Source organism: Lucilia sericata, unplaced genomic scaffold, assembly GCF_015586225.1.
Source record: "Lucilia sericata isolate MDLA Ls3-8-SP2 unplaced genomic scaffold, ASM1558622v1 Contig000950F_arrow, whole genome shotgun sequence".
Lineage (NCBI taxonomy): Eukaryota > Metazoa > Arthropoda > Insecta > Diptera > Calliphoridae > Lucilia > Lucilia sericata.
Window position 1 is genome coordinate 37,848 of NW_023994935.1, and position 27,538 is coordinate 65,385.

Sequence of the window (27,538 nt, forward strand, 5' to 3'; positions counted from 1 at the left end):
TCTAGTTCTGTTCTAGTTCTGTTCTAGTTCTGTTCTAGTTCTGTTCTAGTTCTGTTCTAGTTCTGTTCTAGTTCTGTTCTAGTTCTGTTCTAGTTCTGTTCTAGTTCTGTTCTAGTTCTGTCTAGTCGTTCTAGTTCTGTTCTAGTTCTGTTCTAGTTCTGTTCTAGTTCTGTTCTAGTTCTGTTCTAGTTCTGTTTTCTAGTTCTGTTCTAGTTCTGTTCTAGTTCTGTTCTAGTTCTGTTCTAGTTCTGTTCTAGTTCTAGTTCTGTTCTAGTTCTGTTTCTAGTTCTGTTCTAGTTCTGTTCTAGTTCTGTTCTAGTTCTGTTCTAGTTATGTTCTAGTTCTGTTCTAGTTCTGTTCTAGTTCTGTTCTAAGTTCTGTTCTAGTTCTGTTCTAGTTATGTTCTAGTAGTTCTGTTCTAGTTCTGTTCTAGTTCTGTTCTAGTTCTGTTCTAGTTCTGTTCTAGTTCTGTTCTAGTTCTGTTCTAGTTCTGTTCTAGTTCTAGTTCTAGTTCTGTTCTAGTTCTAGTTCTGTTCTATTTCCGTTCTAGTTAAGCTCTAGTTCTGTTCTGGTTCCGTTCTAGTTAAGCTCTAGTTTTGTTCTAGTAAGCTTGAATTTTTATCATTATGTCAGCACCCTGTATACAATTACTACTTGCGCATAACCACTCTAAGTTCTCGGAGCTTTATTTTAAAGTTTGTTTAGCTTTAGTAAAACTTTTAGGGGTTGTGAACTGAAATTAAGCTTTAAGTACTGAAACTGTTCGAAAGGTCTTTATGACTATTACTTTATACACTTTTATACAATTTCATTATACTTGAACATGATTTCATAAGTAGAAAGTATTTCCTTAATATTAATTAAAAATATTGATTATTAAATAAAAAAAATCTCTATAAATAATAATAACAAAAATAATCATAACACGTCAATAAATTTGCGATTTTTTTGCTTTATTAAGAGGCTTCTAATCTGATAAAGATTAGTGGCAAATAAAGGTTTTTGAAAAACTTATAATAAATCACTAAATTATTATAGAAAATCAAGTGGTTGATAGAGAAAATTTTAGTGCATATACTTACTATCAACAAGTACGAGAGATAGGAAGTCATGTTTGTAGTGAAAGAAACTAAATGGATTTAAAGGTTTGGTAGTAAAAGGGAAGAAGTCAAACTTTTTACTATGGCAGTAGCTATTATCTAGAGATCTGAGGACCAAAATCCACTTTATTTTTTGTATCTTGTCAGAGATCAGATCAGATCATTTTTTTAAAAACTTATAGAACTATACATTTCTTTAAAATAGTAACTATGTACTCACAATCTTATCGTTTTATCGAAATCGTTTTAATAAAAATATTTTTTTAGGAACATAAAAAGGAGGAATAAACTTGTTTGCAAATAAATTAACAGGGGGCAAATGTTTAATGAATTAAATTTTAGAAATAGAACTTATCAAGGTAATAAAATTTTTTCGAACATAAAATAATACTATTTCAATTAAATGACTATAAAAAAGCTGTTGTTTCTCTATGCAAAATAAATTTTCGAAAATTTTTAATTCATACGTATGAAAAAATTTAATGGCACTAAAGATAAGCCTAAGTTTAAACAAATTTCTTTGTTATATTTATTCTAATAAATTGATAAGACCTTCAAAAATGCCCATAACCTTGCTATAAGCGTGTGACATTCCATTGTTTGCAAAATATTTAATATTTTGTTTACCCGGTGTGGTCTTGTTTTGCTAGTGGATGCACTGGATCAGAAAATAAAATTTATATAGAATTTTTGAAATAACAACAAAGAACAATTAAATTGATTTATAAATTCCTTAAAAGCTGATGCAATAATTTGCAAATATCGCTCTCGAACACACCTGTCTCCTAATCTTAAGGATTTCCCCCTAAAATTACCCAATAATAAATATGTCCATGTAATCTTTTACACTTTCAATTGTTGCTGTTTGCACTAACTTTATACGATTATTATTTTAAAATAATCATAAATTCTGAACGGCAACAATCGTCAATGACTTCATAATCCAAAATATTATAGATTAGTTAAGATAAGGACTCGGCAAACAATATCTTAGGAAATAAATATAAATTAAAAATAAAAAAACAGAAATAATCAAGACCCTGAAATTTATCAATGGGAAAAATTGCATTTTATAAAACAAATATTATAAAATAATGAATTACATAATGACTGTTAAATGCTAAATTAAAATATGTACAGTGAATAGCAAAAGTAGCATGACAATTAAAATGAAAGCACAAGAAACTGTACTAAACTGCACGAGAACTGAACTAAACTGCACGAGAACTGAACTAGAACAGAACTAGACAGAACTAGATCAGAACTAGAGAACTAGAACAGAACTAGAACAGAACTAGAACAGAACTAGAACAGAACTAGAACAGAACTAGAACAGAACTAGAACAGAACTAGAACAGAACTAGAACAGAACTAGAACAGAACTAGAACAGAACTAGAACAGAACTAGAACAGAACTAGAACAGAACTAGAACAGAACTAGAACAGAACTAGAACAGAACTAGAACAGAACTAGAACAGAACTAGAACAGAACTAGAACAGAACTAGAACAGAACTAGAACAGAACTAGAACAGAACTAGAACAGAACTAGAACAGAACTAGAACAGAACTAGAACAGAACTAGAACAGAACTAGAACAGAACTAGAACAGAACTAGAACAGAACTAGAACAGAACTGAACAGAACTTGAACAGAACTAGAACAGAACTAGAACAGAACTAGAACAGAACTAGAACAGAACTAGAACAGAACTAGAACAGAACTAGAACAGAACTAGAACAGAACTAGAACAGAACTAGAACAGAACTAGAACAGAACTAGAACAGAACTAGAACTGAACTAGAACTGAACTAGAACAGAACTAGAACAGAACTAGAACAGAACTAGAACAGAACTAGAACAGAACTAGAACAGAACTAGAACAGAACTAGAACAGAACTAGAACAGAACTAGAACAGAACTAGAACAGAACTAGAACAGAGCTAGAACTGAACTAGAACAGAACTAGAACAGAACTAGAACTGAACTAGAACTGAACTAGAACTGAACTAGAACTGAACTAGAACTGAACTAGTACTGAACTAGAACAGAACTAGAACTGAACTAGAACTGAACCAGAACTGAACTAGAACTGAACTAGAACTGAACTAGAACTGAACTAGAACTGAACTAGAACTGAACTAGAACTGAACTAGAACTGAACTAGAACTGAACTAGAACTGAACTAGAACTGAACTAGAACTGAACTAGAACTGAACTAGAACTGAACTAGAACTGAACTAGAACTGAACTAGAACTGAACTAGAACTGAACTAGAACTGAACTAGAACTGAACTAGAACTGAACTAGAACTGAACTAGAACTGAACTAGAACTGAACTAGAACTGAACTAGAACTGAACTAGAACTGAACTAGAACTGAACTAGAACTGAACTAGAACTGAACTAGAACTGCACTAGAACTGAACTAGAACTGAACTAGAACTGAACTAGAACTGAACTAGAACTGAACTAGAACTGAACTAGAACTGAACTAGAACTGAACTAGAACTGAACTAGAACTGAACTAGAACTGAACTAGAACTGAACTAGAACTGAACTAGAACTGAACTAGAACTGAACTAGAACTGAACTAGAACTGAACTAGAACTGAACTAGAACTGAACTAGAACTGAACTAGAACTGAACTAGAACTGAACTAGAACTGAACTAGAACTGAACTAGAACTGAACTAGAACTGAACTAGAACTGAACTAGAACTGAACTAGAACTGAACTAGAACTGAACTAGAACTGAACTAGAACTGAACTAGAACTGAACTAGAACTGAACTAGAACTGAACTAGAACTGAACTAGAACTGAACTGAACTGAACTAGAACTGAACTAGAACTGAACTAGAACTGAACTAGAACTGAACTAGAACTGAACTAGAACTGAACTAGAACTGAACTAGAACTGAACTAGAACTGAACTAGAACTGAACTAGAACTGAACTAGAACTGAACTAGAACTAAACTAGAACTGAACCTCAACTGAACTAGAATTTAACTAAAACTTAACTAAAACTAAACTAGAACTGAACTAAAACAGAACTAGAACAGAACTAGAACAGAACTAGAACAGAACTAGAACAGAACTAGAACAGAACTAGAACAGAACTAGAACAGAACTAGAACAGAATTAGAACAGAATTAGAACAGAACTAGAACAGAACTAGAACAGAACTAGAACAAAACTAGAACAGAACTAGAACAGAACTAGAACAGAACCAGAACAGATCTAAAACAGAACTAAAACTTGCACAATGTTTAAATTTTAAACAATTATGAAATATTTGGACTATTTGCAGAGTTTTGTTAACCTCAGTTCAAGAGGTTTTTCCTTTTTTATAATTTAATTAAATTTTCTACGTCATGTTGATATATCAAAAGTTTGATTTGGTTCATTTAATAATATTAATTAAAGCACTGAAAATGCTATACATATTATCAATTTTATTTAATGATAAACCAATACAAATATTAGATAATTTTCAGTCAAAAAATCAAAGTCCAAGTACATTTCCGGTCACCGTTTAAAACATAGCATTTTTAACAATACCTTAAAATATTTAAAATTTTATTGACCTTAAATTTTTCCCAACTTATAAAATAAAGTGTGCACTTCTAAGGATCAAAGTTAGAAGTGCCGATTTTTATTGTTCTTTTTTTGAACGGTTGGAATATAAAAAAATTTTAAATTTTTATAGTTATTGAGTGTTATTTTCTAAAATTATGACCGTTTAATAAAAAATGTGGAAAAGAAGCGTTTTAAAACAACAGCTCCCCAAGTCTTATCAGTTAAATAATCGTGTATATTGGCATTAACAATCAAATGAAAGTAATATAAACTAATAATCTAATGCTGGACTTTATCATTAGATAATAATTTTATATACCAACTACTTGTATGAATAGAAATTGTATTTGAAATAGTGGGCGAAAGAGAGAGAAGCGAGAGGTACCTAGTTTTGGAGATAGAGTGAAAGTGGAAAATTAGAAAGATGTTTTTCAAGCTAATAATGTTTTCATTTTATTCTTAGATTCACTTTAGTATTATTGTTTAAATTATTACGATTATGGAATTGAATTTAATAATCAAATTTGTTTTTGTTTGCACAACAAAATTTAAATATTTAATGCACTTACAAAATAGTCTAGACCAGGCGCTCTAATTAAACAAAAACAAAAAATTCTTCCAATTAAAATCAAATCAGATGAGATCCCTATAACATTTGTACCGGCTGACATCTGTCTTATCAGTGGGTACTTGTGTACCACTTTAAAACCAATAAACTACGCCAGCAAAATTTTTATGAATTTTCAATTAACGAATTAAAAAACATGCATTTTAAAATTTTTTAAATAAAAATATTATTTTTAATACAGTTGAGTACACAGAGAGATGAACTGTTATCATACGATTTTGTGTGCGTTTCTTAATTTTATTAAAAAATACAATAATAAAAACAAACTCAAACAAATAATAAAAAAAGTCCGAAAATAAAACGTATGGTTTGATAAGGTTTAAGGAAAAATAAAAATATATCTTTGCAGAGATGGGAAACGAGAGATTCTTCTTTACTAGAACAGAACTAGAACAGAACTAGAACAGAACAGAACTAGAACAGAACTAGAACAGAACTAGAACAGAACTAGAACAGAACTAGAACAGAACTAGAACAGAACTAGAACAGAACTAGAACTAGAACAGAACTAGAACAGAACTAGAACAGAACTAGAACAGAACTAGAACAGAACTAGAACAGAACAGAACTAGAACAGAACTAGAACAGAACTAGAACAGAACTAGAACAGAACTAGAACAGAACTAGAACAGAACTAGAACAGAACTAGAACAGAATTAGAACAGAATTAGAACAGAACTAGAACAGAACTAAAACAGACTAGAACAGAACTAGAACAGAACTAGAACAGAACTAGAACAGAACTAGAACAGAACTAGAACAGAACTAGAACAGAACTAGAACAGAACTGAAACAGAACTAGAACAGAACTAGAACAGAACTAGAACAGAACTGAAACAGAACTAGAACAGAACTGAAACAATTGGAACAGAACTAGAACAGAAATAGAACAGAACTAGAACAGAATAGAACAGAACTAGAACAGAACTAGAACGGAACTAGAACAGAACTAGAACAGAACTAGAACAGAACAGAACTAGAACAGAACTAGAACAGAACTAGAACAGAATTAGAACAGAACTAGAACAACAGAACTAGAACAGAACTAGAACAGAACTAGAACAGAACTAGAACAGAACTAGAACAGAACTAGAACAGAACTAGAACAGAATAGAACAGAACTAGAAGAAACTAGAACAGAACTAGAACAGAACTAGAACAGAACTAGAACAGAACTAGAACAGAACTAGAACAGAACTAGAACAGAACTAGAACAGAACTAGAACAGAACTAGAACAGAACTAGAACAGAACTAGAACAGAACTAGAACAGAACTAGAACAGAACTAGAACAGAACTAGAACAGAACTAGAACAGAACTAGAACAGAACTAGAACAGAACTAGAACAGAACTAGAACAGAACTAGAACAGAACTAGAACAGAACTAGAACAGAACTAGACAATAGAACAGAACTAGAACAGAACTAGAACAGAACTAGAACAGAACTAGAACAGAACTAGAACAGAACTAGAACAGAACTAGAACAGAACTAGAACAGAACTAGAACAGAACTAGAACAGAACTAGAACAGAACTAGAACAGAACTAGAACAGAACTAGAACAGAACTAGAACAGAACTAGAACAGAACTAGAACAGAACTAGAACAGAACTAGAACAGAACTAGATCAGAACTAGAACGGAACTAGAACATAACCAGAACAGAACATAACCAGAACAGAACATAACTAGAACAGAACTGAAACAGAACAACAGAACTAGAACAGAACTCCAACAGAACTAGAACAGAACTAGAACAGAACTAGAACAGAACTAGAACGGAATTAGAACATAACCAGAACAGAACTGAAACAGAACAACAAAACTAGAACAGAACAACAGAACTAGAACAGAACTAGAACAGAACTAGAACGGAATTAGAACATAACCAGAACAGAACATAACTAGAACAGAACTGAAACAGAACAACAGAACTAGAACTAGAACAGAACTAGAACAGAACTAGAACATAACTAGAACAGAACTAGAACAGAACTAGAACAGAACTAGAACAGAACTAGAACAGAACTAGAACAGAACTAGAACTAGAACAGAACTAGAACAGAACTAGAACAGAATTAGAACAGAACTAGAACAGAACTAGAATAAAACTAGAAATGAACTAGAACTACATTATAACTGAACTAGAAATGAACTAGAACTGAATAAATTTATCCATCTCTGTTTTATGCCCAACTACAGGGAGCCATTCAAACAGAGAGACCGAAAAAACCACTCACCTAGTGACAAAATTCTCTGTAATATATATTTTTACCTCTATGTCTGCCTGTACTCAGTCGCTCAGTGATTTAGGAACAACAAGAACAAACTAAAGGTACTTATCGAGGGTAGTTGTTGTTTATGATTCTAGCTGTAAAAAATAAATACTCTTACGATTTTTGTTATTATTGTATTTTGTGGTAGTAGTGTTGTTGTTATTAATATTATTATTTTCGTATTTCAAACATATTTCGTTTGTTACTCTGTTGCTGTTTATATTGTTGTTGTCATTATTATCAACAGCACGATCCTCGTTCGTTGAAGTAGTTTTGTTCAACCACTGACCTGTTTAAAGTGTCAGTCTTTTCATTGGCTTTGAGGCGTATTGAACGTGTTCGATCGATCTCGTATATAGTAGTGGGTTTGTTTACAACAAAAACTATTCAGTTTAAAGAAGAAAATAACAAAACGCGGGTCGTTTAATTTTTATTTGAATTTCTAAAGAAAAGAAGATTTGAAGAACCGTTCTTCAAATTTTAACTGTGTGTTTGTGTAACATATTTTTTTTCCTTTCGTAAAAAAGGTAATAATTGGAAAATGCTGAAAAAATAGTGCGATGAACTCGAATATTTAAGTTCAATCTTAAATATTACAAAATCTTTAATTTGTAAAAAATAGTTTGGAGATTTTCACCATATGATGTGTTTTGCTAAAATAATTAATGCAAAAATTTTAAAACGTTAATAATAATTATTTGTTTTTTTTATAATTATATTTTAATTAACTGTTTTTTTTTAAATTAATGCGAAAGTTAAGCATTTTTAATTAACTGGAAAAAAATACATAGTCAGTTACAATTTTTATCTACACCGGTACAATGTTAATACCAATGAACTTTGCACAGTGTTTTATAATAAGTGTATGGAAAAAACAATGTGGATTAAACAGAAAATTGTTGTTGTTGTTTTGGTTAACTGGGTTTAGTGATCGTTTAGTTAAACGTTTAAGAAACATAACAGGTTGGAAATTTTTGCTGTGTCTTTGGTGTTTTTTTATGTTTTTGAGGCAACTAGTGAAAAGATCAATTGATCATAAAAGGAAAATTTCCATGTGATGTTTTTTCTTTTGGGCAAAAAGTGGTTACAACTTTTCTCAAATCACTTGTACTTTAAACTGCTTAAAGCGCTACTAAAAATGTCAGTTGATATTATTGCAAATTCCTGCTAAGTACACGAACTTTGCCCTTGCGGGGATAAGGATCATAATATGGTTGTCTTCGTATCAGCATGAGTTTTAGAAGCATAAGTCGTTAGGTTACCATAGACTAAACTATAGTCAAGGATATACCCACAAAGATTAGATGATATTTGAGTTTATGTGTATGAAGTTTATTTTTAGTTAGAGACCATTCATTCACTGCTGCAACTATCTTGCAAACATTAGATATTGATCATTTTCAATCTGTTCATATAAGTTGGCATCAGCTGCTATTTTAACTTAACTTTTGTACACTAACTTTATAATCCCTAAAGCACACATCCACTTTTATATCTCTTTATACTCACATAGAAAATTTAATTTGAATTTTATTTTAAAAACTAGAATTTTTTATTAATTGCAAAACAATATTGCTAGAGATTAAGTTAAGTGATTAAAGTTCTACAAAAAACAACATGCCAAATATTTCCTCAGTACTGAATGACTTGAATTAAATTTCGCAGAATAATAAAACATAACTAAATAAATCTATACAACGACTCGAAAGTGAGCTACATAACCTTTCTACAAAGAGCCATCAAGAAACTAAAAAATAGAAGTTCGAGTTTAGTTCTTGTTCTAGTCAAGTTTTAAATCAGTTCTCGTTCTGTTCTAGTTCAGTTCTAGTTCAGTTCTAGTTCAGTTCTAGTTCAGTTCTAGTTCAGTTCTAGTTCAGTTCTAGTTCTGTTCTAGTTCAGTTCTAGTTCTAGTTCTGTTCTAGTTCTGTTCTAGTTCTGTTCTAGTTCTGTTCTATTTCTATTCTATTTCTGTTCTAGTTCTGTTCTAGTTCTGTTCTAGTTCAGTTCTAGTTCAGTTCTAGTTCAGTTCTAGTTCAGTTCTAGTTCAGTTCTAGTTCAGTTCTAGTTCAGTTCTAGTTCGGTTCTAGTTCGGTTCTAGTTCTGTTCTAGTTCTGTTCTAGTTCTGTTCTGTTCTGTTCTAGTTCTGTTCTGTTCTAGTTCTGTTTCAGTTTTGTTCTAGTTCTGTTCTAGTTCTGTTCTAGTTCTGTTCTAGTTCTGTTCTAGTTCTGTTCTAGTTCTGTTCTAGTTCTGTTCTAGTTCTGTTCTAGTTCTGTTCTAGTTCTGTTCTAGTTCTGTTCTAGTTCTGTTCTAGTTCTGTTCTAGTTCTGTTCTAGTTCTATTCTAGTTCTGTTCTATTCTAGTACAGTTTTAATACAGTTCTAGTTCTGTTCTAGTTCTGTTCAAGTTCAGTTCTAGTTCCAGTTCTGTTCAAGTTCAGTTCTAGTTCTGTTCTAGTTCTGTTCTAGTTCTGTTCTAGTTCTGTTCTAGTTCTGTTCTAGTTCTGTTCTAGTTCTGTTCTAGTTCTGTTCTAGTTCTGTTCTAGTTCTAGTTCTGTTCTAGTTCTGTTCTAGTTCTGTTCTAGTTCTGTTCTAGTTCTGTTCTAGTTCTGTTCTAGTTCTGTTCTAGTTCTGTTCTAGTTCTGTTTTAGTTCTGTTTTAGTTCTGTTCTAGTTCTTTTCTAGTTCTTTTCTAGTTCTGTTTTAGTTCTGTTCTAGATATGTTCTAGTTCTGTTCTAGTTCTATTCTAGTTCTGTTCTAGTTCCGTTCTAGTTCTGTTCTAGTTCTGTTCTAGTTCTGTTCTAGTTCTGTTCTAGTTCTGTTCCTGTTCTGTTCTAGTTCTGTTCTAGTTCTGTTCTAGTTCTGTTCTAGTTCTGTTCTAGTTTCTAGTTTTCTAGTTCTGTTCTAGTTCTGTTCTAGTTCTGTTCTAGTTCTGTTCTAGTTCTGTTCTAGTTCTGTTCTATTCTGTTCTATTTCTGTTCTAGTTCTGTCCTAGTTCTGTTCTAGTTCTGTTCTAGTTCTGTTCTAGTTCTGTTCTAGTTCTGTTCTAGTTCTGTTCTAGTTCTGTTCTAGTTCTGTTCTAGTTCTGTTCTAGTTCTGTTCTAGTTATGTTCTAGTTATGTTCTAGTTCTGTTCTAGTTCTGTTCTAGTTCTGTTCTAGTTCTGTTCTAGTTCTGTTCTAGTTCTGTTCTAGTTCAGTTCTAGTTCAGTTCTAGTTCAGGTCTAGTTCAGTTCTAGTTCAGTTCTAGTTCAGTTCTAGTTCAGTTCTAGTTCAGTTCTAGTTCAGTTCTAGTTCAGTTCTAGTTCAGTTCTACTTCAGTTCTAGTTCAGTTCTTCAGTTCTTTTTTGTCAAATTTGTAATAATTAATAAAATCCACATGTTTATTGACCTCAAAATTTTTGGCAAACATTTCTATTTTTACCCTCGTTGGCCTACAGATTTATCAATGAAAATTGAAAATTATCATTCTCCCAAAATTTTTAAAATTTCAGCAAAATTCTCTTTTAAAAATTATGAAAAAATCCTAGTACGCAAGTACCTAAAGTAGGGTTCTCTTCTAGATGATTTCCTATGATAATTATGATATTAAGTATTTTTATGTGTTTAGATTATTTGTTAGTTTCTTGAGTTTTATTTGGAAATTGACCGAAAAAAGTGTGATGATGTATTTTTTGATTTGTTGATATTTAAGACTCGTACGATTTGTATGTTATGTACGCTCTTTTGGCTGTCATCACTAGATATTAAAGTGTTTTGGGCTGTTGTCAGTTTTGTTCAAATATTTGTAGTTAAATGAGTTTAGATAAAATATTTTTTTTTATGGAGCGTTATGCGTTTTAGCACTATTTGTATGAGAGAGAATATTTATTTTATTATTTTTGTTTTATCGTTTCATTCGTAAATCGAAACAAATAATGGAGAGATTGAAAGAAAAGTGAGCAAAAAAAAAAAAAACACACAATAACTTTGACAACGTGCTCGAGTAAAGTAGTGTGACTAGCTACTACGTCAAACACTTGGGGAATTATAAATAGAATTTGAAAGTATAAAGTATACCGTAAAAGGGGTGTGAAATTAAGTAGAGAGTAGCGAAAGATGAAAAAAACAGAGTTGTTTTCTGACAGTTTGGTTCCCCATTCACAGTTCACATTTTCAAAATACTAGTTTATTGTGAGATTTATGTTCAGCTGAAGATCAAGTAGTGAATCAGCTGTTAGTTTAAGTTTTAGTTCAACATTGTTGCTAAGAGCTCTACATTTAAAATTGATATAAATCTGTCTCTAGAGTCCATAGATTGTTTTCACAAAATATCAGTTTAAAATCAAGTGACTCAGCAGTAAGTTAGTTACCTTGACTAAACTAACTCGTACCATATTAAGTTCATAAATTTTCCAAATCTCAGCAACCAATGGATTATAAACTATAACCATTGATAAGTTTAAATTGGTTAATCTTATCAATAAATTAAAACTAAAATAACTAACTTTCCCACAACAAAAAATCGGTTCAAATTGCAGCGAAGGTTTTCCAGAAACTTCTTAATAATCAAAAAATAACTTTATTTAAAAATAAAACTTATATGTTTATAAATATATATTTAAAGACCAATAAAGTATATAAATTTAATGATTAATTTAAATTTTCTATCGGTTAACTAATCGCTTTGATGTATTGGTTTTTAATTTTAGTTCTCTTATCAAATTCTTTAATAATATAAATAAGAAAATTTATCATATTTTTTTAACTTTTTTTAAATGTTATAAATAGAGTTTAAAGTTTTAATATTATTATGTACTATGAGTATTCTTTTTAAATGTATAAATCAAAGTACAATTGTTTGGTTTGTTAAATTTGTTATTAAACTTGTTTAACTATTGTTTTTTGCTATTAATTACTTTTTTTCCATAAAAGGGTTAAGTTTATAATGTTTATGGTTAATAGTAGTGTTATTTTTATTAAACAAAGTTAAATGGTTTTTTTAATGGTAAGGGCAGCTATAGTATTCAAATGGGTAAACAACGGTCTGATAGAGCGTTTTGTTTTATATTAAGTTCAATAACCCGATAAATGCAAGAAACTTAGTGAAATAACAATTAAATAAGCTACCATTTAGTTAAGAGCAATTATTAGCTATAAATAACTTATAATAAACTTATTTGTCAGTTTGTAATTCTGTCTCAGTTTTAATCCAATCCAGTTCTAGTTCAGATTTAGTTCTGTTCAAGTTATGTTCTAGTTCTATTCTAGTTCTGTTCTAGTTTTGTTCTAGTCTGTTCTAGTTCTGTTCTAGTTCTGTTCTAGTTCTGTTCTAGTTCTGTTCTAGTTCTGTTCTAGTTCTGTTCTAGTTCTGTTCTAGTTCTGTTCTAGTTCTGTTCTAGTTCTGTTCTAGTTCTGTTCTTGTTCTGTTCTAGTTCTGTCTAGATCTGTTCTTAGTTCTGTTCTATTCTGTCTAGTTCGGTTCTAGTTCTGTTCTAGTTTCTAGTTCTGTTCTAGTTCTTTCTAGTTCTGTTCTAGTTCTGTTCTAGTTCTGTTCTAGTTCTGTTCTAGTTCTGTTCTAGTTCTGTTCTAGTTCTGTTCTAGTTCTGTTCTAGTTCTGTTCTAGTTCTGTTCTAGTTCTGTTGTAGTCTGTTGTAGTTCTGTTGTAGTTCTGTTGTAGTTCTGTTGTAGTTTTGTTGTAGTTCTGTTGTAGTTCTGTTGTAGTTTTGTTGTAGTTTTGTTTGTAGTTCTGTTCTAGCTCTGTTCTTGTTCTGTTCTAGTTCTGTTCTAGTTCTGTTCTAGTTCTGTTCTAGTTCTGTTCTAGTTCTGTTCTAGTTCTGTTCTAGTTCTGTTCTAGTTCTGTTCTAGTTCTGTTCTAGTTCTGTTCTAGTTCTGTTCTAGTTCTGTTCTAGTTCTGTTCTAGTTCTGTTCTAGTTCTGTTCTAGTTCTGTTCTAGTTCTGTTCTAGTTCTGTTCTAGTTCTGTTTGTTCTGTTCTAGTTCTGCTCTAGTTCTGTTCTAGTTCTGTTCTAGTTCTGTTCTAGTTCTGTTCAAGTTCTGTTCTAGTTCTGTTCTAGTTCTGTTCTAGTTCTGTTCTAGTTCTGTTCTAGTTCTGTTCTAGTTCTGTTCTAGTATGTTTCTAGTTCTGTTCTAGTTCTGTTCTAGTTCTGTTCTAGTTATGTTCTAGTTCTAGTTCTGTTCTAGTTCTGTTCTAGTTCTGTTCTAGTTCTGTTCTAGTCTGTTCTAGTTCTGTTCTAGTTCTGTTCTAGTTCTGTTCTAGTTCTGTTCTAGTTCTGTTCTAGTTCTGTTCTAGTTCTGTTCTAGTTCTGTTCTAGTTCTGTTTTAGTTTGTTCTAGTTCTGTTCTAGTCTGTTCTAGTTCTGTTAGTTTGTTCTAGTTCTGTTCTAGTTCTGTTCTAGTTCTGTTCTAGTCTGTTCTAGTTCTGTTCTAGTTCTGTTCTAGTTCTGTTCTAGTTCTGTTCTAGTTCTGTTCTAGTTCTGTTCTAGTTCTGTTCTAGTTCTGTTCTAGTTTGTTCTAGTTCTGTTCTAGTTCTGTTCTAGTTCTGTTCTAGTTCTGTTCTAGTTCTGTCTAGTTCTGTTCTAGTTCTGTTATTTCTAGTTCTGTTCTAGTTCTGTTCTAGTTCTGTTCTAGTTCTGTTCTAGTTCTGTTCTAGTCTGTTCTAGTTCTGTTCTAGTTCTGTTCTAGTTCTGTTCTAGTTCTGTTCTAGTTCTGTTCTAGTTCTGTTCTGTTCTAGTTCTGTCTAGTTCTGTTCTAGTCGTTCTAGTTCTGTTCTAGTTCTGTTCTAGTTCTGTTCTAGTTCTGTGTAGTCTGTTTTCTAGTTCTGTTCTAGTTCGTTCTAGTTCTGTTCTAGTCTGTTCTAGTTCTGTTCTAGTTCTGTTCTAGTTCTGTTCTAGTCTGTTCTAGTTCTGTTCTAGTTCTGTTTTTTTTTTTTCTTTTTTTTTTTTCTGTTCTGTTCTTTTTTTTTTTTTTTTTGTTCTTTGTTCTAGTTCTGTTCTAGATCTGTTCTAGTTCTGTTCTAGTTCTGTTCTAGTTCTGTTCTAGTTCTGTTCTAGTTCTGTTCTAGTTCTGTTCTAGTTCTGTTCTAGTTCTGTTCTAGTTCTGTTCTAGTTCTGTTCTAGTTCTGTTCTAGTTCTGTTCTAGTTCTGTTCTAGTTCTGTTCTAGTTCTGTTCTAGTTCTGTTCTAGTTCTGTTGTAGTTCTGTTGTAGTTCTGTTGTAGTTCTGTTGTAGTTCTGTTGTAGTTTTGTTGTAGTTCTGTTGTAGTTCTGTTGTAGTTTTGTTGTAGTTTGTTGTAGTTCTGTTCTAGCTCTGTTTTGTTCTGTTCTAGTTCTGTTCTAGTTCTGTTCTAGTTCTGTTCTAGTTCTGTTCTAGTTCTGTTCTAGTTCTGTTCTAGTTCTGTTCTAGTTCTGTTCTAGTTCTGTTCTAGTTCTGTTCTAGTTCTGTTCTAGTTCTGTTCTAGTTCTGTTCTAGTTCTGTTCTAGTTCTGTTCTAGTTCTGTTGTAGTTCTGTTGTAGTTCTGTTGTAGTTCTGTTGTAGTTCTGTTGTAGTTTTGTTGTAGTTCTGTTGTAGTTCTGTTGTAGTTTTGTTGTAGTTTGTTGTAGTTCTGTTCTAGCTCTGTTCTTGTTCTGTTCTAGTTCTGTTCTAGTTCTGTTCTAGTGTTCTAGTTCTGTTCTAGTTCTGTTCTAGTTCTGTCTAGTTCTGTTCTAGTTCTGTTCTAGTTCTGTTCAGTTTCTAGTTCTAGTTCTGTTCTAGTTCTGTTCTAGTTCTGTTCTAGTTCTGTTCTAGTTCTGTTCTAGTTCTGTTCTAGTTCTGTTCTAGTTCTGTTCTAGTTCTGTTCTAGTTCTGTTCTAGTTCTGTTCTAGTTCTGTTCTAGTTCTGTTCTGTTCTAGTTCTGCTTAGTTCTGTTCTAGTTCTGTTCTAGTTCTGTTCTAGTTCTGTTCAAGTTCTGTTCTAGTTCTGTTCTAGTTCTGTTCTAGTTCTGTTCTAGTTCTGTTCTAGTTCTGTTCTAGTTATGTTCTGTTCTAGTTCTGTTCTAGTTCTGTTCTAGTTGTTCTAGTTCTGTTCTAGTTATGTTCTAGTTCTAGTTCTGTTCTAGTTCTGTTCTAGTTCTGTTCTAGTTCTGTTCTAGTTCTGTTCTAGTTCTGTTCTAGTTCTGTTCTAGTTCTGTTCTAGTTCTGTTCTAGTTCGTTCTAGTTCTGTTCTAGTTCTGTTCTAGTTCTCTAGTTCTGTTTTAGTTCTGTTCTAGTTCTGTTCTAGTTCTGTTCTAGTTCTGTTCTAGTTCTGTTCTAGTTCTGTTCTAGTTCTGTTCTAGTTCTGTTCTAGTTCTGTTCTAGTTCTGTTCTAGTTCTGTTCTAGTTCTGTTCTAGTTCTGTTCTAGTTCTGTTCTAGTTCTGTTCTAGTTCTGTTTTTTGTTCTAGTTCTGTTCTAGTTCTGTTCTAGTTCTGTTCTAGTTCTGTTCTAGTTCTGTTCTAGTTCTGTTCTAGTTCTGTGTTCTAGTTCTGTTCTAGTTCTGTTCTAGTTCTGTTCTAGTTCTGTTCTAGTTCTGTTCTAGTTCTGTTCTAGTTCTGTTCTAGTTCTGTTCTAGTTCTGTTCTAGTTCTGTTCTAGTTCTGTTCTGTTCTAGTTCTGTTCTAGTTCTGTTCTAGTTCTGTTCTAGTTCTGTTCTAGTTCTGTTTAGTTCTGTTCTAGTTCTGTTCTAGTTCTGTTCTAGTTCTGTTCTAGTTCTGTTCTAGTTCTGTTCTAGTTCTGTTCTAGTTTGTTCTGTTCTAGTTCTGTTCTAGTTCTGTTCTAGTTATGTTCTAGTTCTGTTCTAGTTCTGTTCTAGTTCTGTTCTAGTTCGTTCTAGTTCTGTTCTAGTTCTGTTCTAGTTCTGTTTAGTTCTGTTCTAGTTCTGTTCTAGTTCGTTCTAGTTCTGTTCTAGTTCTGTTCTAGTTCTGTTCTAGTTCTGTTCTAGTTCTGTTCTAGTTCTGTTCTAGTTCTGTTCTAGTTCTGTTCTAGTCTGTTCTAGTTCTGTTCTAGTTCTGTTCTAGTTCTGTTCTAGTTCTGTTCTAGTTCTGTTCTAGTTCTGTTCTAGTTCTGTTCTAGTTCTGTTCTAGTTCTGTTCTAGTTCTGTTTCTAGTTCTGTTCTAGTTCTGTTCTAGTTCTGTTCTAGTTCTGTTCTAGTTCTGTTCTAGTTCTGTTCTAGTTCTGTTCTAGTTCTGTTCTAGTTCTGTTCTAGTTCTGTTCTAGTTCTGTTCTAGTCTGTTCTAGTTCTGTTCTAGTTCTGTTCTAGTTCTGTTCTAGTTCTGTTCTAGTTCTGTTCTAGTTCTGTTCTAGTTCTGTTCTAGTTCTGTTCTAGTTCTGTTCTAGTTCTGTTCTAGTTCTGTTCTAGTTCTGTTCTAGTTCTGTTCTAGTTCTGTTCTAGTTCTGTTCTAGTTCTGTTCTAGTTCTGTTCTAGTTCTGTTCTGGTTCTGTTCTAGTTATGTTCTGTTCTGTTCTGTTCTAGTTATGTTCTAGTTAGTTCTGTTCTAGTTCTGTTCTAGTTCTGTTCTAGTTCTGTTCTAGTTCTGTTTAGTTCTGTTCTAGTTCTGTTCTAGTTCTGTTCTAGTTCTGTTCTAGTTCTGTTCTAGTTCTGTTCTAGTTCTGTTCTAGTTCTGTTCTAGTTCTGTTCTAGTTCTGTTCTAGTTCTGTTCTAGTTCTGTTCTAGTTCTGTTCTAGTTCTGTTCTAGTTCTGTTCTAGTTCTGTTCTAGTTCTGTTCTAGTTCTGTTCTAGTTCTGTTCTAGTTCTGTTCTAGTTCTGTTCTAGTTCGTCTAGTTCTGTTCTAGTTCTGTTCTAGTTCTGTTCTAGTTCTGTTCTAGTTCTGTTCTAGTTCTGTTCTAGTTCTGTTCTAGTTCTGTTCTAGTTCTGTTCTAGTTCTGTTCTAGTTCTGTTCTAGTTCTGTTCTAGTTCTGTTCTAGTTCTGTTCTAGTTCTGTTCTAGTTCTGTTCTAGTTCTGTTCAGTTTCTGTTCGAGTTCTGTTCTAGTTCTGTTCTAGTTCTGTTCTAGTTCTGTCTCTTGTTCTAGTTCTGTTTAGTTGTTCTGTTCTAGTTCTGTTCTAGTTCTGTTCTAGTTCTGTTCTAGTTCTGTTCTAGTTCTAGTTCTGTTCTAGTTCTGTTCTAGTTCTGTTCTAGTTCTGTTCTAGTTCTGTTCTAGTTCTGTTCTAGTTCTGTTCTAGTTCTGTTCTAGTTCTGTTCTAGTTCTGTTCTGTTCTGTTTCTAGTTCTATTAGTTCTTTCTAGTTCTGTTCTAGTTCTGTTCTAGTTCTGTTCTAGTTCTGTTCTAGTTCTGTTCTAGTTCTGTTCTAGTTCCGTTTATTTCTGTTCTAGTTCTGTCCTGATGCTGTTTTAGTTTACCCTGATTCTGTTCTAAATCAGTTGTGGCTCGTTTTAGTTTATTTCTAGTTCAGAAAAACAATTCTATTTTTATACCCCTTTCAAAATGAAGTAACCTTTGATCAAACATTATGAAGCAGCATGATCGATCACTGCTCACCCACAAACTTGTGTTTTTTATTATTTTAAGAAAGCTTTTGTCTAAATTTTCCTCTTTCGAGTCTTATCAGTGTAATTTCTGTTAGTTGTTTAGATTCCCCATCAGTTAAAGTGTTTTAAAGTGAAGCAATTTAAAAATTTCTTAAAGGAGACCTTAACATCTGTCAGATGTTTTGGCAGACATTTCTTTGTGTCTGATAGAAATAAGATTATTAAATTTAGTGCTTTGTAACCCAGTTGTTTAAAAGGTCAATGTACGACATTATTATTCACATCATTATCTCATCAAAGATTTAATGGGAATATTATTTTTTTTTTTTTACAGCTCCTTACCTAAATCTATAAAATGGCCACTGATGCTCTATACAATCGCACCGGTCCTAATCGCCTAAAGCAAAGTGATGTTTACAGGACTACCGATGTTACACAAGCCGTCAAAATTCGCATGTCTAAGGATGGTTTGGGTGCTGAAGAACCCATTTCCATTCCCGGTTTGTTAAAGCGTTCGGTTAACAATTATCCCGACTACCCAGCCTTGAAAACCAAGAAGGGCAAAGGCGAATATACCACAGTTACCTACAGGTGTGTATAATTTGAAGAATTCAGTTACTTTAAGAAACAACAATTAATTGTTTCTAATCTTTCTAGACAATATGAACAAAATGTTCATCAAACCGCTAAAGCTTTCATCAAATTGGGCATGAGTGCCCGCAGTTCTGTGGGTGTTTTGGCCTTTAATTGTGCCGAATGGTTTTATTCGGCTATGGGTGCCATCCATGCTGGTGGTGTTATTGCCGGTATTTATACCAAAACTCTGCAGATGCTGTTTTGCATGTTTTGGAAAATTCACATGCTGAAATTGTAGTCGTTGACGATGCCAAACAAATGGAGAAGATACATGCCATCAAAGATAAATTGCCAAATTTAAAGGCAGCCATTCAAATCCAGGAACCTTATGCTCCCTTCATGAAGAAGGAAGATGGTTATTACAGAGTAAGATTAAAAACAATAAGAGTTTTGTTTTTCGTATTCTCTATCTAAACATAACTGTTTTTTCGTTTTAGTGGTCTGAAATTGAAAATATGAATGTTTCAGATGTTGAAGATGAATACAAAAAGCGTTTGGAAAATATTGCCATCAATGAATGCTGCTGCTTAGTCTATACTGTAAGTCTTGTCTTCCAACATTTCTATGGTTTTATTTGTTAGTTGCAAGACATCATTCATTTCATCATCAATATTCGAAAGCATCGTATAAGAAGATGATGAAAAACAAACTAAAAACTAAAATTTATTTTCTAATCCTTTGTTTTTTCTTTTCATTCTTTCCCTGCTGTATGCAGTCTGGCACAGTTGGTATGCCAAAGGGTGTGATGCTCAGTCATGATAACATTACATTCGATGTTCGTGCCATTACAAAATCTTTGGAACGTGTTGTTGCTGGTTCAGAGGTTTTGGTCTCCTACTTGCCATTGTCTCATGTTGCCGCCCAGACTGTCGATATTTATACAATGACTGCTGTAGCCGGTTGCGTTTATTTTGCCGATAAAGATGCTTTGAAAGGTACTTTGGTGAAATCATTACAAGATGCTCGTCCAACAAGATTTATGGGTGTACCACGTGTCTATGAGAAGTTCCAGGAACGTATGGTTGCTGTTGCCTCCACTAGTGGTAGTTTTAAAAAAATGATTGCCAGCTGGGCCAAGGGTGTTACACTCAAACATTATATGGAGAGCCAAGGGTGAGTTGATGTTGTTGTTGCTGTAGGGAATACATGAATTAGTTTGGAGTACATATGTAGGTACTTATAATGGATTAAAAATGAGAGGAGGAGTAATTTAATTGGAAAACTTAGTTATAGTTCAGTTCTAGTTCAGTTCTAGTTGAGTTCTAGTTGAGTTCTAGTTCAGTTCTTGTTCAGTTCTAGTTCAGTTCTAGTTCAGTTCTAGTTCAGTTCTAGTTCAGTTCTAGTTCAGTTCTAGTTCAGTTCTAGTTCAGTTCTAGTTCAGTTCTAGTTCAGTTCTAGTTCAGTTCTAGTTCATCTAGTTCTTCTAGTTCAGTTCTAGTTCAGTTCTAGTTCAGTTCTAGTTCAGTTCTAGTTCAGTTCTAGTTCAGTTCTAGTTCAGTTCTAGTTCAGTTCTAGTTCAGTTCTAGTTCAGTTCTAGTTCAGTTCTAGTTCAGTTCTAGTTCAGTTCTAGTTCAGTTCTAGTTCAGTTCTAGTTCAGTTCTAGTTCAGTTCTAGTTCAGTTCTAGTTCAGTTCTAGTTCAGTTCTAGTTCAGTTCTAGTTCAGTTCTAGTTCAGTTCTAGTTCAGTTCAGTTCTAGTTCAGTTCTAGTTCAGTTCTAGTTCAGTTCTAGTTCAGTTCTAGTTCAGTTCTAGTTCAGTTCTAGTTCGTTCTAGTTCAGTTCTAGTTCAGTTCTAGTTCAGTTTCTAGTTCAGTTCTAGTTCAGTTCTAGTTCAGTTCTAGTTCAGTTCTAGTTCAGTTCTAGTTAGTTCTAGTTCAGTTCTAGTTCAGTTCTAGTTCAGTTCTAGTTCAGTTCTAGTTCAGTTCTAGTTCAGTTCTAGTTCAGTTCTAGTTCAGTTCTAGTTCAGTTCTAGTTCAGTTCTAGTTCAGTTCTAGTTCAGTTCTAGTTCAGTTCTAGTTCAGTTCTAGTTCAGTTCTAGTTCAGTTCTATTTCAGTTCTAGTTCAGTTCTAGTTCAGTTCTAGTTCAGTTCTAGTTCAGTTCTAGTTCAGTTCTAGTTCAGTTCTAGTTCAGTTCTAGTTCAGTTCTAGTTCAGTTCTAGTTCAGTTCTAGTTCTGTTCTAGTTCTGTTCTAGTTCAGTTCTAGTTCAGTTCTAGTTCAGTTCTAGTTCAGTTCTAGTTCAGTTCTAGTTCAGTTCTAGTTCAATTCTAGTTCAGTTCTAGTTCAGTTCTAGTTCAGTCTAGTTCTAGTCAGTTCAGTTCTAGTTCAGTTCTAGTTCAGTTCTAGTTCAGTTCTAGTTCAGTTCTAGTTCAGTTCTAGTTCAGTTCTAGTTCAGTTCTAGTTCAGTTCTAGTTCAGTTCTAGTTCAGTTCTAGTTCAGTTCTAGTTCAGTTCTAGTTCAGTTCTAGTTCAATTCTAGTTCAGTTCTAGTTCAGTTCTAGTTCAGTTCTAGTTCTAGTTCAGTTCTAGTTCAGTTCTAGTTCAGTTCTAGTTCAGTTCTAGTTCAGTTCTAGTTCAGTTCTAGTTCAGTTCTAGTTCTAGTTCAGTTCTAGTTCTAGTTCAGTTCTAGTTCAGTTCTAGTTCAGTTCTAGTTCAGTTCTAGTTCAATTCTAGTTCAGTTCTAGTTCAGTTCTAGTTCTAGTTCAGTTCTAGTTCAGTTCTAGTTCAGTTCTAGTTCAGTTCTAGTTCAGTTCTAGTTCAGTTCTAGTTCAGTTCTAGTTCAGTTCTAGTTCAGTTCTAGTTCAATTCTAGTTCAGTTCTAGTTCAGTTCTAGTTCAGTTCTAGTTCAGTTCTAGTTCAGTTCTAGTTCAGTTCTAGTTCAGTTCTAGTTCAGTTCTAGTTCAGTTCTAGTTCAGTTCTAGTTCAGTTCTAGTTCAGTTCTAGTTCAGTTCTAGTTCAGTTCTAGTTCAGTTCTAGTTCAGTTCTAGTTCAGTTCTTGTTCAGTTCTAGTTCAGTTCTAGTTCAGTTCTAATTCAGTTCTAGTTTAGTTCTAGTTCAGTTCTAGTTCAGTTCTAGTTCAGTTCTAGTTGAGTTCTAGTTCAGTTCTAGTTCAGTTCTAGTTCAGTTCTAGTTCAGTTCTAGTTCAGTTCTAGTTCAGTTCTAGTTCAGTTCTAGTTCAGTTCTAGTTCAGTTCTAGTTCAGTTCTAGTTCAGTTCTAGTTCAGTTCTAGTTCAGTTCTAGTTCAGTTCTAGTTCAGTTCTAGTTCAGTTCTAGTTCAGTTCTAGTTCAATTCTAGTTCAGTTCTAGTTCAGTTCTAGTTCTGTTCTATTCTGCTCTAGTTCTGTTCTAGTTCAGTTCTAGTTCAGTTCTAGTTCAGTTCTAGTTCAGTTCTAGTTCAGTTCTAGTTCAGTTCTAGTTCAGTTCTAGTTCAGTTCTAGTTCAGTTCTAGTTCAGTTCTAGTTCAGTTCTAGTTCAGTTCTAGTTCAGTTCTAGTTCAGTTCTAGTTCAGTTCTAGTTCAGTTCTAGTTTAGTTCTAGTTCAGTTCTAGTTCAGTTCTAGTTCAGTTCTAGTTCAGTTCTAGTTTAGTTCTAGTTCAGTTCTAGTTCAGTTCTAGTTCAGTCTAGTTCAGTTCTAGTTCAGTTCTAGTTCAGTTCTAGTTTAGTTCTAGTTTAGTTCTAGTTTAGTTCTAGTTAGTTCTAGTTCAGTTCTAGTTCAGTTCTAGTTCAGTTCTAGTTCAGTTCTAGTTCAGTTCTAGTTCAGTTCTAGTTCAGTTCTAGTTCAGTTCTAGTTCAGTTCTAGTTCAGTTCTAGTTCAGTTCTAGTTCAGTTCTAGTTCAGTTCTAGTTCAGTCCTAGTTCAGTTCTAGTTCAGTTCTAGTTCAGTTCTAGTTCAGTTCTAGTTCAGTTCTAGTTCAGTTCTAGTTCAGTTCTAGTTCAGTTCTAGTTCAGTTCTAGTTCAGTTTAGTTAGTTCAGTTCTAGTTCAGTTCTAGTTCAGTTCTAGTTCAGTTCTAGTTCAGTTCTAGTGCAGTTCTAGTTCAGTTTTAGTTCAGTTCTAGTTCAGTTCTAGTTCAGTTCTAGTTCAGTTCTAGTTCAGTTCTAGTTCAGTTCTAGTTCAGTTCTAGTTCAGTTCTAGTTCAGTTCTAGTTCAGTTCTAGTTCAGTTCTAGTTCAGTTCTAGTTCAGTTCTAGTTCAGTTCTAGTTCAGTTCAGTTCTAGTTCAGTTCTAGTTCAGTTCTAGTTCAGTTCTAGTTCAGTTCTAGTTCAGTTCTAGTTCAGTTCTAGTTCAGTTCTAGTTCAGTTCTAGTTCAGTTCTAGTTCAGTTCTAGTTCAGTTCTAGTTCAGTTCTAGTTCAGTTCTAGTTCAGTTCTAGTTCAGTTCTAGTTCAGTTCTAGTTCAGTTCTAGTGCAGTTCTAGTTCAGTTCTACTACTTTAGATCAAAGTTTATTTTTACAATCTTTGTTCTTTTTGCAAAGTGAATTGATGTGCAACAATTTTCACCTTGATTTTTCCCCTCTGCAAAATATCTAACAGAAATTTTCATTCACGCAATGAAAGCAATTTCAATTAATCTTTTACATGCAAAAACATGTTGTAACTACCTTAAGTATATTTTAACCAAAATCTTTACAACTAACACGAGCACGAAAGCAAAGTTTTTTTTTTGAAACGCAACCATAATGTATGTATGTATATAAAAGACTCTTATGCACACATTTTTCCAGGGAAAAATGTTATTATATGCAAAAAACGTTAGTAAAGAAAATAAAAAAGGGAGCATTGCATCAGAAGTAGCGGTCAGGATGCATACAACAACTTGTGTATGACATGTAATGACTCCTAGTCGTTCAGTCTCACTATGGGTTTGTGGCAATGTCAGGTGTAGTTGGGATTTTTTTTTTCTATTTTTAAATAGATCTAACCATTATTAGCACATGGTGGATGATGATGTTCTGGTTGTGGTGGGATGTCTTTGCATTTAGCAAACTAGAAGTAAAAATGTATAAACTGCTTGCAAACTTTGTGTATAAAAAACATGGACATTTTAAAAAATGCAAAAAATGAAAACGAAGATTTACATTATGGTTTGTAAAACATCTGGGTAAATACAAGAGTCTTAAGATGCTAAGTTGGACAAGATAATTAATTGTTGTTTTGCGAAATGAGTGCAAAAGGTTAGATATTTAGTGAAGGGTTTATGTTTATCCTAATTTATAGTTATTTTAATATTTAATTTTAAATTTATTTAATTTTTCGTTTTCAGCAAAAATGGTGGATTCCGCTACAAGCTTGCCAAAAATTTGATCATGTCTAAGGTTAAACAGGCCTTGGGTTTGGATCGTGTAGTTACTTTGGTTAGTGCTGCTGCCCTATGTCTCCCGAAACTAAGAATATTTCTTGAGTTTAGATCTGAAGATCTTGGATGCCTTTGGTATGTCTGAAACAGCTGGTTGCCATTCTTTGTGTTTGCCCGATACCATGCAATTGACCTCGATTGGCAAGACTTTGGGTGGTTGCGAGACCAAGATTATTAACAAGATGAAAACGGTCATGGCGAGGTGAGTTGGAAATTGTTATTTAAATTGTAGCTCAAGTGCAAATTCTGGTTCAGTTCTAGTTCAGTTCTTGTTCAGTTCTTGTTCAGTTCTAGTTCAGTTGTAGTTCAGTTGTAGTTCAGCTGTAGTTCAGTTGTAGTTCAGTTGTAGTTCAGTTCAAGTTCAGTTCTAGTTCAGTTCTAGTTCAGTTCTAGTTCAGTTCTAGTTCAGTTCTAGTTCAGTTCTAGTTCAGTTCTAGTCCAGTTCTAGTTCAGTTCTAGTTCAGTTCTAGTTCAGTTCTAGTTCAGTTTTAGTCAGTTCTAGTTCAGTTCTAGTTCAGTTCTAGTTTAGTTCTAGTTCAGTTCTAGTTCTAGTTCAGCTCTAGTTCAGTTCTAGTTCAGTTCTAGTTCTAGTTCAGCTCTAGTTCAGTTCTAATTCTAGTTCAGTTCTAGTTCAGTTCTAGTTCAGTTCTAGTTCAGTTCTAGTTCAGTTCTAGTTCAGTTCTGGTTCAGTTCTAGTTCAGTTCGAGTTCAGTTCTAGTTCAGTTCTAGTTCAGTTCTAGTTCAGTTCTAGTTCAGTTCTAGTTCAGTTCTAGTTCAGTTCTAGTTCAGTTCTAGTTCAGTTCTAGTTCAGTTCTAGTTCAGTTCTAGTTCAGTTGTAGTTCAGTTCTAGTTCAGTTCTAGTTCAGTTTTAGTTCAGTTCTAGTTCAGTTCTAGTTCAGTTCTAGTTCAGTTCTAGTTCAAGTTCTAGTTCAGTTCTAGTTCAGTTCTAGTTCAGTTCTAGTTCAGTTCTAGTTCAGTTCTAGTTCAGTTGTAGTTCAGTTGTAGTTCAGTTCTAGTTCAGTTGTAGATCAGTTCAGTTTTAGTTCAATTCAGGTTAATTTCTTCTTCAGTTCAATATTTTATAATAATTCATTTTTAAAATTCCAGATTTGCATTCGTGGTCGTCATGTTTTCATGGGCTACATTGACAACAAAGAAAAAACGGAAGAGGCTTGGATGATGAATGCTGGTTACATTCCGGTGATGTTGGTTATGTCGATGACAAGGGTTATGTTTTACATAACAGGCAGATCTAAGGAAATTATTATTACAGCTGGCGGTGAAAATATTCCACCAGTACACATTGAAAATTTGATTAAAAAGGAATGTGACGCCATTTCCAATGCCTTCCTTATCGGAGAACAGCGTAAATATTTGACCGTGCTGATATCCCTTAAAGTAAATATAATAAATACACGACCTATTTTACATATTTTTATAAAAAATTATTTTGAATATCTAGACTGAAATGGACAAAGATACAGGTGCTCCTTTGGAGAACTCAGTCACGAATCTTTGGTTTTGATGAAATCCTTAGGTGTTAACCACAAAACTTTAACAGAAGTTTTGAATGCTGGCCCCTGTCCAAAGGTTTTCAAGGCCATTGAGGATGCCATTAAGCGTGCCAACAAACATTCCATTTCTAATGCCCAAAAAGTGCAAAAGTTCACCATCTTGCCTCATGATTTCTCCATACCCACCGGTGAATTGGGTCCCACTTTGAAGGTGAAACGTAATGTGGTCAATAAGCAGTACGCCGATATGGTGGAGAAAATGTATGCTTAAATTCTTAATTAATTAAACACTATGAAAATATTTTATTCTAAAAATATTTTCCTTAATGAAAAACATAAAATTTCTAATAAGAAATTTGTTAGTGCCTGAAGTCATAATTAAAATTCTGCATAATTTATTAAATTTTACTTAATTGGACCAACAATATTTGTTAAATATTACTTAATGAATTTATTTGATTGTTATATTTAATATTGTTATTTAATTAGTTGTTAAACTTGAAGTTAAACATTGAATTAAAAAAAGACAATAAATATTTAGTGCGAGAGTTTTTAACTACTTAAACTGATTTTATCCTAGTTACGATAATAATGATTCCCTTAGCCATGAAGACATGTAAATAGTTTTAGTTTTTTTTTCATTTAATTTAAATTTTATTTTTCTTGCTATTATTTGCTTTATTTAATTATAAGTTTTAGTGTATTGAAAATTGTTATTAATTTAAAATATATAATAAAATATTGTTGAAATTTATTTGTATTTAAAATATAAAGAATATATTTTGAAAATATTGAGTGTTTGTTTAAACGATAATAGAAGCGGCCGAATTACCGAAATATTTGTAATGGAATGCTGATTAGGATTTAATTTGGAAATGAACAAGAGCTGAGCTAGAACCGAACTCGAACTGAACTAGAACTGAACTAACGAACTAGAACTGAACTAGAACTGAAATCGAACTGAACTAGAACTGCAACTAGAACTGAACTAGAACTGAACTAGAACTGAACTAGAACTGAACTAGAACTGAACTAGAACTGAACTAGAACTGAACTAGAACTGAACTAGAACTGAACTAGAACTGAACAAGAACATAACTAGAACTGAACTAGAACTGAACTAGAACTGAACTAGAACTGAACTAGAACTGAACTAGAACTGAACTAGAACTGAACTAGAACTGAACTAGAACTGAACTAGAACTGAACTAGAACTGAACTAGAACTGAACTAGAACTGAACTAGAACTGAACTAGAACTGAACTAGAACCGAACTAGAACTGAACTAGAACTGAACTAGAACTGAACTAGAACTGAACTAGAACTGAACTAGAACTGAACTAGAACTGAACTAGAACTGAACTAGAACTGAACTAGAACTGAACTAGAACTGAACTAGAACTGAACAAGAACTGAACTAGAACTGAACTAGAACTGAACTAGAACTGAACTAGAACTGAACTAGAACTGAACTAGAACTGAACTAGAACTGAACTAGAACTGAAATAGAACTGAACTAGAACTGAACTAGAACTGAACTAGAACTGAACTAGAACTGAACTAGAACTGAACTAGAACTGAACTAGAACTGAACTAGAACTGAACTAGAACTGAACTAGAACTGAACTAGAACTGAACTAGAACTGAACTAGAACTGAACTAGAACTCAACTAGAACTCAACTAGAACTGAACTAGAACTCAACTAGAACTGAACTAGAACTCAACTAGATCTGAACTAGAACTGAACTAAAACTGAACTAGAACTAGAACTGAACTAGAGCTGAACTAGAACTGAACTAGAACTGAACTAGAACTGAACTAGAACTGAACTAGAACTGAACTAGAACTGAACTAGAACTGAACTAGAACTGAACTAGAACTGAACTAGAACTGAACTAGAACTGAACTAGAACTGAACTAGAACTGAACTAGAACTGAACTAGAACTGAACTAGAACTGAACTAGAACTGAAC

General features: G+C 33.1%; 1 protein-coding gene across 1 annotated transcript; it reads left to right on the plus strand.

Annotated features, from left to right (window-relative positions):
* The first annotated feature begins 7,843 nt into the window (after positions 1-7,843).
* On the plus strand, positions 7,844-26,185 carry LOC119609233 (very long-chain-fatty-acid--CoA ligase bubblegum). The gene is given in 15 exon segments (XM_037963962.1): positions 7,844-8,108; positions 18,403-18,659; positions 18,726-18,883; positions 18,886-19,070; positions 19,142-19,243; positions 19,420-19,817; positions 23,958-24,058; positions 24,061-24,081; positions 24,084-24,227; positions 24,230-24,252; positions 25,158-25,218; positions 25,221-25,285; positions 25,287-25,448; positions 25,513-25,543; positions 25,546-26,185. Coding segments are annotated over 14 exon segments (1,977 nt in total). The 5' UTR covers positions 7,844-8,108; positions 18,403-18,423; the 3' UTR covers positions 25,836-26,185.
* The last annotated feature ends 1,353 nt before the right edge of the window (positions 26,186-27,538 follow it).